At 44.5% G+C, this 12,241-nt stretch overlaps 1 protein-coding gene across 2 annotated transcripts in view; it reads left to right on the top strand.

Annotated features, from left to right (window-relative positions):
* The window catches only part of LOC109770550 (vacuolar-sorting receptor 1), a 31,217-nt gene extending 20,863 nt beyond the window's left edge, over positions 1 to 10,354 (top strand). Inside the window, exons 9-12 of one of the 2 annotated variants that reach the window (XM_020329259.4) lie at positions 6,879 to 6,945; positions 7,351 to 7,479; positions 7,560 to 7,669; positions 9,838 to 10,354. In XM_020329259.4, the coding sequence (XP_020184848.1) occupies positions 6,879 to 6,945; positions 7,351 to 7,479; positions 7,560 to 7,669; positions 9,838 to 9,945 (414 nt within the window). In that variant the 3' untranslated portion in view covers positions 9,946 to 10,354. The remainder of the gene's footprint in view (positions 1 to 6,878; positions 6,946 to 7,350; positions 7,480 to 7,559; positions 7,670 to 9,837) is intronic. The other variant, XR_002234612.4, reaches the window with a different exon arrangement.
* Positions 10,355 to 12,241: the final 1,887 nt, after the last annotated feature.

Raw genomic sequence — 12,241 nt, 5'->3', positions numbered from 1 at the left:
AAACATCTTATAAAAATTTGGTTTCTTCACCAATAATACTTAAGAATTATTTGCCCCAGTTTGCACATTTTATTTTTGACATTTGAAAACTTTTATTTTTGACTTTAATTTGAATTTGAAATTGAACCGGATTGAATCCAAGGGGGATTTAGCAACAGTGAAAATGATGACATGGCATCATTAGCAGGGGATTACTGTAGCTTAATTATCCGGGTGTTACACGAGGCATGCTCCGACCTTGGACCGCAATAGGGAGAGCGGCCACGCCCTACTCTATGCCGATTACTTTGAGAATACCGCACTCTTCAAACCACATCAATTTCATCGCCGCTTCCGAATGAGACATGTGTTGAATCGTATTCGGGAGGGAGTGGTAGGATATGACCCATACTTTGAGTTCCAAGAGGATGCCCTTTGCAAGCTTGGCTTCTCTTCTTACCAGAAATGGACTGCGGCTATTCTCATGCTTGCATATGGAATTTTTGGTAATGTTGTGGATGAGTACGTGCGTATGAGTAAGTCTACATGTCTCCTCTCAATGTATAGTTCCTGCAAGGCCGTGGTGGCAGTGTTCGGCCCTGAGTACTCGAGAGAGCCAACTGCCGCTGATACAGAGAGGTTGTTGGTGATCAATGCTGAGAGGGGCTTTCCGGGCATGCTTGGTAGTATAGATTGTATGCACTAGAAGTGGAAGAACTGTTCATTTGCTTGGCAGGGGAAGTACAGGGGGCATGTGAAAGGTGTCAGTGTCATACTAGAAGCGGTGGCTTCACAAGATCTGTGGATATGGCATTCTTTCTTTGGCATGGTTGGTTCTCACAATGATATCAACGTGCTTCAACGTTCTCCAGTGTTTGCAAGGCTTGCAGAAGGCCACTCCCCAGAGGTCAACTTTGAGATCAATGGCCACCATTACAACAAAGGATATTACCTAGCTGATGGTATCTATCCTCAGTGGTTGAAAGTGTGTTAAATCGACTAGAGGAGGGGGGGGGGGTGAATAGGCGATTTTTACAAATTCGTCAGTGAGGAGGAAATTCCTAAGTCACGAACGGCTAGCAGCGGAATAAGTACTCAGATGCAAGCATAACAGTACAGAAGCACAGTCATCATGATGTAATGGAAACAAGCACAGAGTACAGAAAGCGTAAACACAGGATCAGCAGGCTGAAGTCAAACTGACTGAAGAAATTGAACTGCGAAATTGTGAAAGTCTTCAAACAGTAACGATCAAGTACACAACACAGTAATGAGGAAATGAAAGGGTTGAGGAAATAGAACCAGTTAGCTCGGTGAAGACAGTGATTTGGTAGACCAGTTCCAACTGCTGTGACAGTTGTACGTCTGGTTGGAGCGGCTAGGTATTTAAACCTGAGGACACACAGTCCTCACCGTATTCTCCTTGAGCTAAGATCACATAGACCTCGCCCAATCACTCGTGGTAAGTCTTCAGGTGACTTCCAAACCTTCACAAATTCGGTCACTCGGCGGTCCACAATTTCCTCTTGGATGCTCTAGACCATGACGCCTAACCGTCTGGAAGATGCACAGTCTTCAAAGGTAACAAGCGTCGGATCCACACAGGAACAATCTCTTCAGTGATGCTCAATCACTTTGGGTTTTTACGTGTTTGGGTATGGGTTTTCCTCACTTGATGATTTTCGCTCAAAGTCCTTGGAGGAAGGGATGCTCTCAATGACAAGTGTCAGTTTCTCTCGGAGCAGCCAACCAGCTAGTGCTTGTAGGGGGCGGCTATTTATAGCTTAGGGAGCAGCCCGACATGATAAGACATAAATGCCCTTCAATGATATGACCGTTAGGTGGAGAAGATATTTTGGTACAGCTGGCGCATAGCACAACAACGGTCGGAAATTTGAGGTTCAAATTCCTTAGGGCTATCATGTTCCTCACTTGTAGGCAATCCGCACTGGCGAATTCCTAACTCCTCAGCCAGAACAAATTCCTCTGAGACCAGAAGAACTTCCGCTCTGTCACTGAAGAAATTGACTGAACTGTATGAGATTTTCAATGGCTTCACTCGAAGGGATTGGTAGGTGTAGAATTTTGAGATGAGCATCACTTGGAAACTTTTCCTTAGTTTTTCCTCGACCCCCTTTAACAGTACGGTGTTTCCTATGACTCAAGAAAGAGAAAATGAAGGTACGAAAACAAGAGTCTTCACGCTTCATGTTTCTCGCATGAATATCAAGTCTTCACGGTCACACCAATTTCTTCACTTTCAAAGTCTTCAGTTGAAGTCATTCATTTTTAGGGGTCGACTTTCTCTGTAAATATCAAACTCCTCATAGACTTATAGACCTGTGTACACTCACAAACGCATTAGTCCCTTAACCTATAAGTCTTCAATACACCAAAATCACTGAGGGGCACTAGATGCACTTACAGTGGTCAACTCTTGTGAAGACCATACCCAATCCGCAAGGAGAGAAGAGACAGAGATTTGCCCAAATGCAGGAAAGTGCTAGAAAGGATGTGGAGTGTGATTTTGGTGTGCTTCAATCTCGAAGGGGTATAGTTCGAAACCCTGCATTGACATGGAGCACTCCGAAGCTTTGGGAGGTGATGACTGCTTGTGTGATCATGCACAACATGATCGTGGAGGATGAGCGTGGTGATAGCATCTACGACCAAGGGTTTGATTTTCAGGGTGAAAATGTTGAGCCTGAGCACCAACAACCTGCAACCTTTGAACAGTTTGCCCAATTTCATCGTGAAATGTGTGATTGGCATACTCATATGCAGCTCCAGGATGACTTGGTCGAGCACATGTGGACTCACATTGGCAACCAGTAGATCTATCGGTTCAATATCTTTTCATGCAAAACAATTTTGATTGGGTTGTAAGACTATTTGATATTGTTTTTATTTCGATTGGGTTGTAAGACTATTTCGAATGTGGAACTATTTGATTATGAACCATTTGCTATGCTTGATTTTAGTTCAAAGAATGCATAAAGGGCCTCCGCCGGACAGATGCGGCCGAAATGCGGCCGCGTGTTCGACGCACGGTCGGCATATCCAAAAATCAGGGCGGACGCCGCCCCATTGCCATCCCCAAACAGACAAAATTCGAACAAAACGGACGTCCGTTTGGGGTCGTGCGTTGGAGTTGCCCTTACCATTAAGAAAGGCATTCTTAACATCAAGCCGAGACAGACCAGTGGCGAACAGAGGCCACGACAAGAAGTGTGCGAACAGTGGGTCATATGGATACATGAGCAAAAGTCTCATCGTAATCACTGTTGAAGTGTATATGTGGATTGCCTAGCCCTTTCCATCAGTTTGGACTTTTGGTTGCGTTGGCTAGTGTATGAAGCTTAACATGGTATCAGAGCCCAAGGTTTTGGGTTCAAGTCTTGAGTTTCGCAATTTATCAAAAAATTGTTCTCCCCCCTTTGTGTCCACTTATAGGCCTCTTGAGCCATACCCTTGAGTCTATCCACGGGTTGACTTCCCGCGTCACATGTGAGAGGGGGTGTTGAAGTGGATATGTGGATTGCCTAGCCCTTTCCATTAGTTCAGACTTTTGGTTGCGTTGGCTAGTGCATGAAGCTTAACAATCATGACCATGCTCCTGCTGAAAGGAACGAGACACAAGATGAGCTTTGTAACACCCAAGAGAACCATCAAAACGAGTCTTAACCTTGTAGACCCACTTACAAGTGATGGGGCGGACACCTGGAGGAAGAGAAACAAGATCCTATGTGCCGGTGCGCTCAAGAGCAGCCAGCTCCTTTGCTATCGCCAGATACCATTCGGGATGAACAACAACTTCATGATAAGAAGTCGAGCGCTAGTGCGTGGAAAACCAAGGCGATCCATAGGCGGAAGCGAACGAGGATGCAAGCCATAGGTAGGCTGAGACGAGGAAGACTGCACATTAGAAGTAGATGACACATCATTAGATGCATCCATACACGCAGACGACGAGTATAAAAGTGAGGAAGCGATGGAAGAATGCGAGGAGAATCGCCAAGGTAGACTCGAGTGATGGAGACGGAGAAGTCACCGGGGATGAAGGTGTAGAATCCTGTGACAAGCGAGGTGAGGAAACCATGGGAGATGACGACGTCGGATCTGCAATAGTTGTAGAAGCAGAGGCAGCATGACGGATGGACAAGGGCTCAACGGAAGTGATAGGTGTGTCAAGAAGTGAGGAAAGAGATATCATCCACTGAAAAGGTCAAGGAAGATGGACGCAGGTAGAAGGGACGAGACTCATCAAAAGTCACATCCCGAGAAATACGCATCCAAACGATAGCCTAAGAAGGCACAGTCAACAGACTGAGCGGTCAGTTTGGTGCGTTCACGAGGGGCAAGAGCATAGCAAACACAACCAAACAAACGAAGCGTCGAATAATCGGGAGGACAATCAAAAAGTCACTCGAAAGGAATGCCACCCCGCAAAGCAGTGAATGGCTGAAGATTGATGAGATAGGTGGAAGTGGAGACAACCTCAGCCCAAAAGTGAGGCGGAAGAGAGGCGGCGGTCATCAATGCACGGGCCGCTCAACCACACCATTTTGAGCATGAGCACCAGGACAAGAGAATTGAGCAAGAGTACCCTGCTCAACAAGGACTCCATGCAACAACTTGGAGATATTCTCTCCAGTAGAGTCAGCATGGAACACATGAATAGGCGTGGAGAACTGAGTGTGAACCATGAGATAAGACCTCACTACGAGAAAACATAAAATATATTCAAGTATGTCGAGAGAAGTCATCTATAAAGATAATACAATAGTGATGACCTCCTTTTGAGGCAAAGGGAGCTGGACCCTAAACATCAGAGTGAACAATGTCGAAAGGACGCTGAGACAGAGTCTTGCTATGAGGATAAGGTAATTGGACCTGTTTACCAAGCTGACAACCCTGACAGTCTAAAGACACACTACCGGAGATGGATCCAAGAAGACCACGTCGAACTAATGATGAAAGACGAGAGCCACACAATTGACCAAGGCGATGATGCCACTACTGAAAAGAGTTGGTAGACAAGGCAACTGAAGCGGAACGACTGGTGGTGATGGCAGGGGAGGGAAGGTGAAGCCAGTCAAGCTCCTAGAGATCCTAAGTCACGACGTCTAGGGCCAGCACCAAGTAGAGCACCGGTGTGACGATCCAAAACTGAACATGAGTCAAAGTCGAGAATGACCCTACAACCAGAGTCAATAATCTGGCCACCAGAAATGAGCTGCATGGTAAGTCGAGGAACATGATGAACATGAAAAGCCAAAGTGTTAAGAATGCCTCGGCCATTAACCGGGAGGGAGGTACCATCAGCAGTAAGAACATGAAAAAGAGAAGCAAGAGGTCGAATAGAGGACAAAGTGGATGAATCATGAGTCATATAAAAAGATGCTCCGGTATCAAGAATCCATGGAGATGTACCTGCCTGTGTAGAAGGTGGTCCCACAATGCCAAATAGTCGGTAGCAGAAACCAGTTGGTGAAGAAACAGAGGATGTGGCTGGCAAGCTTCGAAGTCGTGTAATCTCCTGCTCAGTCAGGGGCTCAATTGAAGAGGTAGACACAGATGCACCCAACAAGGAAGTGTCGGAGGCAATAAGCAAGTCATGAAGTCGCAAAATTTCCTACTCAGTGAAGGACACAACTGGAGTAGTTAACGTAGCAGCATCGGAAAAGGCACGGCCACCACCAGCCGTGGAAGCTGCTAGAGGCGATGTAGCATGACCAATATCATCTGTAGAGGCCGGTGGTGGAGACAAGGTCACATGCAGACAATCACCATGCGTCGAGGGAAGGCGCGTGTGCGAGACGTAGTCGATGGAGCCATATGCATCAGCACTATCGGTGAAAGTCGCGAGAGGAGCCGGTGTAGAGTGACAATCACCGGTGAAAGTAGCGAGATGAGTTGGTGTAGAGCGACAATCACCATATGCGGAGGTCTTGAGAGAAGTTGTTGTAAATCGACCAGCACAGCCTGCGGAAGACGCCGAAGGGATGACATCACAGGCGGATTAGCACCAAGCACCGAGGAAAAGCGCATGTGCGAGATGTGGTCAGTGTAGGGAACACCCTTGAACATCACAGAAGGACAAGCTGGAGGCACCTTTTATTTTTCTCTTCTTTTTTTACAAGAGGACAATCAGCCACATCAGCCCCAATAGAAGTGGCCAGCGGCTTGACTCAATAGAAGGCACAGCCAGCTGTGCCTTTGACTGGCAGGCAGGACTGGAGCTAGCAAATCAGCAGCCGCTGATTGCTGGGTGCAGGAGGCCAGCGATCGTCACGGCTCTGGCAGGTCGCGGCTGTGGCCTGAGGCTGGTGGCGACTTGACGGGATCCAGCAGCCACTGACCTGAACGGCTGCACCCAACGGACCGGAGCAGGAGGCAGGACCGAGCTGCTTGATGTGAAGGTGCGGGCAGCACTCCAGCGGCGGACGCGTGGGATGAAGCAGCCGGCCTGGGGCGTTGATCTGCAGGGGACGGGGCAGAGAGGCGTTGAAGGCAGACGGGAGAGAGTCGAGCGGAGCAAGAAGCAGTAGCGGGCATGGGAAATCTGGCAGCAACGGGAGAATAGAGAAGACAACAGCTGCCACAGAGGATGGCGGTGACGCGGCGGTGGATCAATAGCACAAGTTGCAGCGTGTGAAAAAGTTGACCTAGCTCTAATACCATGTTAGGAATATGCAACTTGTATTCCCATGGGGTCATAGGCCAGTATATATACATGTACAGGTGCAGGAAATATGCAGAAAACCCCTTATACAATGGGGTAAAAACAAAAGCCTAAATGGCTATATATGTATATAGTATACTCTAACAGTAATAACTTCTACAGTTCTTCTACTTGACTCTGATAAGTATTCGTGTACCCAAATTTTATTTTACAGGAATCAGGAGATCAAAATTGCAAGTGTCCAGCTGGTTTCCGAGGGGACGGTGTTAAAAAATGTCATGGTACTCTTTAGCCTTACCCCCCATTCCACACCACCCACCCGATCACACACACAAATTAGGAAATTACCGCTGACCTGCATCTTAGAATAAGTGATGTTCTACCAATGGTCCTGTACTGCACTGATCGTCTTTTCGCTCTGAATTTTATTCTCTAGATAATCTCTCTTCTCTATCGCACATACAAATGATTCTCTTTTTTCTATAACAAAAAGAGGTCTTTCTTGCAGATGCAAATGACTTCACACATACTTGGAATATGGACAATTGTCCATGAATATTTTTCCGATTAACAATTTTTCTGCAAAAACGTTATATATTTTGTGACAAAAGGCAGTAAAAAATTAGTGCAATGCAGCAGGTACAATAGTTCTTAAACTGTAGCTTACTTGTCATTTACCTTTGCAGATATTGACGAGTGCAAGGAGAGAAAAGCTTGCCAGTGTCCTGAATGCAGCTGCAGAGATACATGGGGTGGCTATGATTGTACTTGTAGTGGCGACCTTTTGTACATCAAGGAGCACGACACTTGCATAAGTAATTTTAGACTTTGATTATGTAACAAATATCTATCATTTTTTGTACATATCACTTAATCTTGTATGGTTAATCTGTAGGTAAGACAACAGTTCAGGCTAAAGCAGCATGGGCTGCTGTGTGGGGGATCTTGGTAGCCTTGGTTATTGTGGCGGCAGGAAGCTATGTGGTATACAAATACAGAATAAGGGTAAGCTAGCTGGTGCAAAATATTATCTTCATCCATATAGTTTTATTTGTAAACCTAGTGTATATGTGGATTGCCTGGCCCTTTCCATCAGTTCGGACTTTTGGTTGCGTTGGCTAGTGCATGAAGCTTAACATGTTATGGGAGCCTAAGGTCTTGAGTTCAAGTCCTAGTTGGCTAGTGCATGAAGCTTAACATGGTATCAAGGCCTAAGGTCTTGAGTTCAAGTTTTGGATTTCACAATACATCCAAAAATTGATGCCTCTTGAGCCATACCTCTGAGTCTATTCACGTGTTAACTTCCCACGTCACACGTAAGAGGGGGTATTGAAGTGTGTATGTGGATTGCCTATCCCTTTCCATCAGTTCGGACTTTTGGTTGCGTTGGCTAGTGCATGAAGCGTAACAGGCCGTATTCTTGATGGAGTCCGGATCAGGTCTGGAGAGACTAGATTTGACAAACTTTGGAGTCTTCGGGTTTCCGATTCCGGTTTCGCGCCTTACTCCTTCATCTTCCTCGTCTTCTCACTCCTCGTCTTGGACTTGGTCTTCCTTCCTCGTGCTTCCACGGTGGTCGTCAACAAACCTAATCACACATAGGATTCCACTTTGAGGTAGTAGCCAAGTCTCATTCAAGGTATATGGAGCTCAAAGAGGAGTGAAGTCACCTCAGTTTGGATGGCTCGTGCACGTGTGGTTGTCATGGGTCCACTTGGGCTTGGCGGTGTGCCCATGGTGATGTCGGTGGCTGTTGCGCTTGCTTGGACCAAATGTGAAACAGAGTTCGGAGGACTTGGGATTCACAATCCTCAGTTCCTGAATGAGGCACATAGGATCAGATGGAGCTGGCAGGGTTGCGTCGGGGAGCCGAGGGCGTGGTCAGGACTGCAAGTGCCGATTAGCAAAGAGCCACAACCCTCTTCTTGGCGGCTACCCAATGCACGGTGGACGTAGGAGACAGATCACAGTTTTGGCACGAGCAGTATTAATGGGTGAAGTGCCCATGACATTGCACCAACACTGTTCTCCTTTGCTAAAGCGTGTGGTGCGACAAGAAGATCAGTGGCCGAGGCTTTGGCTAATCACAGGTAAATCATGGATATTAGGGGACAACTCCCGATGCAAGTGATAGCAGAATACTTTGAATTATCGAGGGAAATCCAGGACATGCTTTTGCTCTCAGATGAGGATGATTGCTTTGAGTGGAGGCTCACTGCCAACAGGAAGTACTCAGCCAGCTCTGCATATGAGGCTTTTTCTTTGTCTTTGAGCAAGTGGACAATACCAGGAACCTGTAGAGAAACATTGTGCAGCCAAATGAAAAGTTCTACGTGTGCTTGGTGCTTAGGAATCGATGCTGGATGGCTGACTGTTTGGAGTGGCAGGCCCTACCTCGTCCCCTGGTGTGCCCTATCTGCAATCAGGCGCCAGAAACGATTGACCATCTTTCGTCAAATGTTCCTACATGCGGAAGTTTTGGTTCAAGTTCCTCAGGTCGCGAGCGATGGCTTCACTAACACCATCAAGCCACGCGGTCAGATGGTGGTGCTACATGCCCAACAGAGTCCAGGGTCCGAGAGGGAGAGAGGCTGCTACTTGGGCTATTGTGGGGATGCGAAGGGTTTGGCTTGAGCGCAACACGAGTGTTTTCGACAAGAAGCCATCTCCAGTGATTCATGTGGTTAATCAAGCGATCGTTGAGATGTACTAGCATACCCACATTCTCGTAATTGTCACACTTCACACTTTTATCTTAACGAAAACGACATGCAACTGAAGTTGCTTGTTCTTAAAAGAAAGTTCTATCCTAGTTGCTGTTGTACCAAGAGTGGTTGAAATTTTATGTAATATGACAACTTTCATGTGGTTAATATTTTCCCACATCATCTGCAAAGAAAACTACTCCCTCGGTCCATATTATGTGTCGCTGATTTAGTTCAAGGTTGTACTAATCAGCGACACTTAAGATGGAACGGAGGGAGTAGAAGGGTAACAAATGACCACATTCCGCTGTAGCTTGTGCTTATGGTTTTGAAAGCCGATATCATCAAATCCCTCTTATGATGTTGAGTTTCAGCAATACTGTAAATATGTTTTAACTAAGGCTTCTTCTCCTTAGCTTCATTGACAGATGTCTAATTCTACATGGTTGTTTTGTGTTGTTTTTTCAGTCATACATGGACTCTGAGATTAGAGCTATCATGGCACAGTACATGCCACTGGACAGTCAAGGAGAGGTCCCAAATGATTCACACGAAGATCATCCACTTGCTCACTAACTGAACCTGTACAACTAACATAGGCAGAAATGTGGTTTGAACAGCGTTGAAATATACAGAATGCATACAAAGGTGAATGGCAGCGTGATTTTAGAGTCTGACATGAATGTGAGACTCACGCACAAATTTATCTAGAGCACTTTCACCTTACAGGTCATGGCAACTCCATCTCCGGTAATATTAACAGATTCTATAATGAGCAGACGTTCGCTCAGCTCGTCCCTGGAGCGACCCAACCACAACATGTGGGGTAGTTAGTTGCATACATGCATGTGATGATGCAAGCTAATTTCAACTTTTTTTAAACCAAAAAATGTTTTGTGTACCAAACCATATGCCCAATTCACAGTGTGTTTAAGCTGTTGGCTTTGTATTGTCAAGGGCTTCGTAACTAGATTCCACTCGTGAATGTTTTTGCAAACCTTTTTTTTTACCCTAAAGTTGCCACCCCATGATAAATGAAGTTTCCATCGTGTTGGCATTATTACTATGTGGCAACTATGATATCAACACAATGGCAACTTAATTAATTATTGGGTGAGAACTTTTAAGATGGATTTTTTGTCGCTCCATGATAAAGAAAGATGTCATTGTGTTTGTGTCAAAATTGCCGATGTGTTTTTTTAATATCAAAGTTGCCACATGGTAACTTCAATACCAATACCTTGAAAATTTTATTAACCATTAGGTGGCAAATTCGTAAGTTGATTTTTACCATTGAAACTTACGCATATGAGATCTAGTAATGATGCTCTTGTCGAGACAAAGCAGACCGTGAAGATGAATTGTATATTGAGCATGTCTTAAAACAGTTTGAAGTTTCAAAAATTGCATTTATTGCGCTGATGTTATTATATGCATGTTGTTGCACAAACACTTGTAGCGTGTGAATGTTCATGCACTATTAGCCTATGACATTTGTTGAGTTGTGATTCAAATTCATATTGAGGCCAACTTCTAATAGAGAATTCAGTTTCAACCTAGGTTTTTTTTTGAGGCAATCAACCTAGATTACCATTGCTATATATTACTCCCTTTGTCCGAGTTTATGGGTTTATGAGGCCTGTGGGCAATATAAGCACGCCCCCCTTTTTTAAGGCCCGCAAAGGAAACCTCCTTGCTTAAATTGGCGTAATTAATGACACTGTAATTAAAACGGAACAATTTTGCTAAAGCGCATTTAGATGTGTTATAAGTATTGCACATCTTAGACTAACCACAATGGATAGTAATATAGAGTAGTAACATGCCCCATGTTACTACTCTATGTTACTATTTCTATAGCGGGGAGTAACATATGTGTGGTAACATACAACACTTCATTTATTAGGCTATAGACTCATCTTGCCTTGATATGTGTGATGTTACTCAGGCTGGTCATAGTGGGAAGTATCTTATACTAGTGTTATGCATATGACACTAGTCTAAGTTACTGCCTCTATAGTGCAAAATAACATACTAGTAGTGTCATAGATGGCTTCATTTAGTAGCTCATAGACTCATTTTGCCTCGGGAAGCGCTATGTTACAGTAACATATTATGTTACCACAAGCATCTCTTTCCTCATTAAATACTTGTCACATAAGCAAAATTATCTTGGGATGTGTTAAGTTACTACCTAAGTTACCCCACTATGACTAGCCTCATATTACTAGTAACTAGCTATGTTACCATATGTCTCTCTTTCTTCATTTATTGCTTGCCACATCATTTATTTTATCTAGATATGTGTGATGTTACTACCTATGTTACTCCCATTATGGTAGTCTCAGTTCTATGTCATTAATCTTATGCGGAGATTCATGTGGGTATTTTTTTTCCTTTTTATGTTTGATTGAGTCAATTATATGTGCATAACTAGGAAAAATGCCTTTGTACGACTTACCAATGGATGCGTTTTTCTTTTCCATTAGGCATGCATGGGCCCATGCAATTGGAATCGGTGTGGATGCACGCGTCCCCGAAATCACTAACCGAGTAGTCCTTCCAAAGATCATTTTTCACTTTTAAGGTTGGGACAAGTAGCACGTTGCATGTGCGCCACTTGTCGTAACATGGAATTTTTCATTTTTTTCGTAGATTCGTTTATCAAAACGTTTTATTTTTTAAACTGTGCATTCAAATCTTAAATTATTTTGACCGTTGGATTTCTCGCGTCGAGATCTTCAAAACTAGATCCTATGTTGATAGGTTTTGACAAACTATTGTTTTCTCAGAAAAGCCGGACGAAAAAACTATGCCCTCGTAGAAGGAAAATGAATAGAAAACATGTTTTTTTTTTCTGTTTTCAAGAGGC

Source organism: Aegilops tauschii, chromosome 1 (assembly GCF_002575655.3).
Source record: "Aegilops tauschii subsp. strangulata cultivar AL8/78 chromosome 1, Aet v6.0, whole genome shotgun sequence".
NCBI lineage: Eukaryota > Viridiplantae > Streptophyta > Magnoliopsida > Poales > Poaceae > Aegilops > Aegilops tauschii.
Note: the sequence above shows the minus strand (reverse complement) of the source record. Positions and strands in the feature narration are given on the sequence as shown.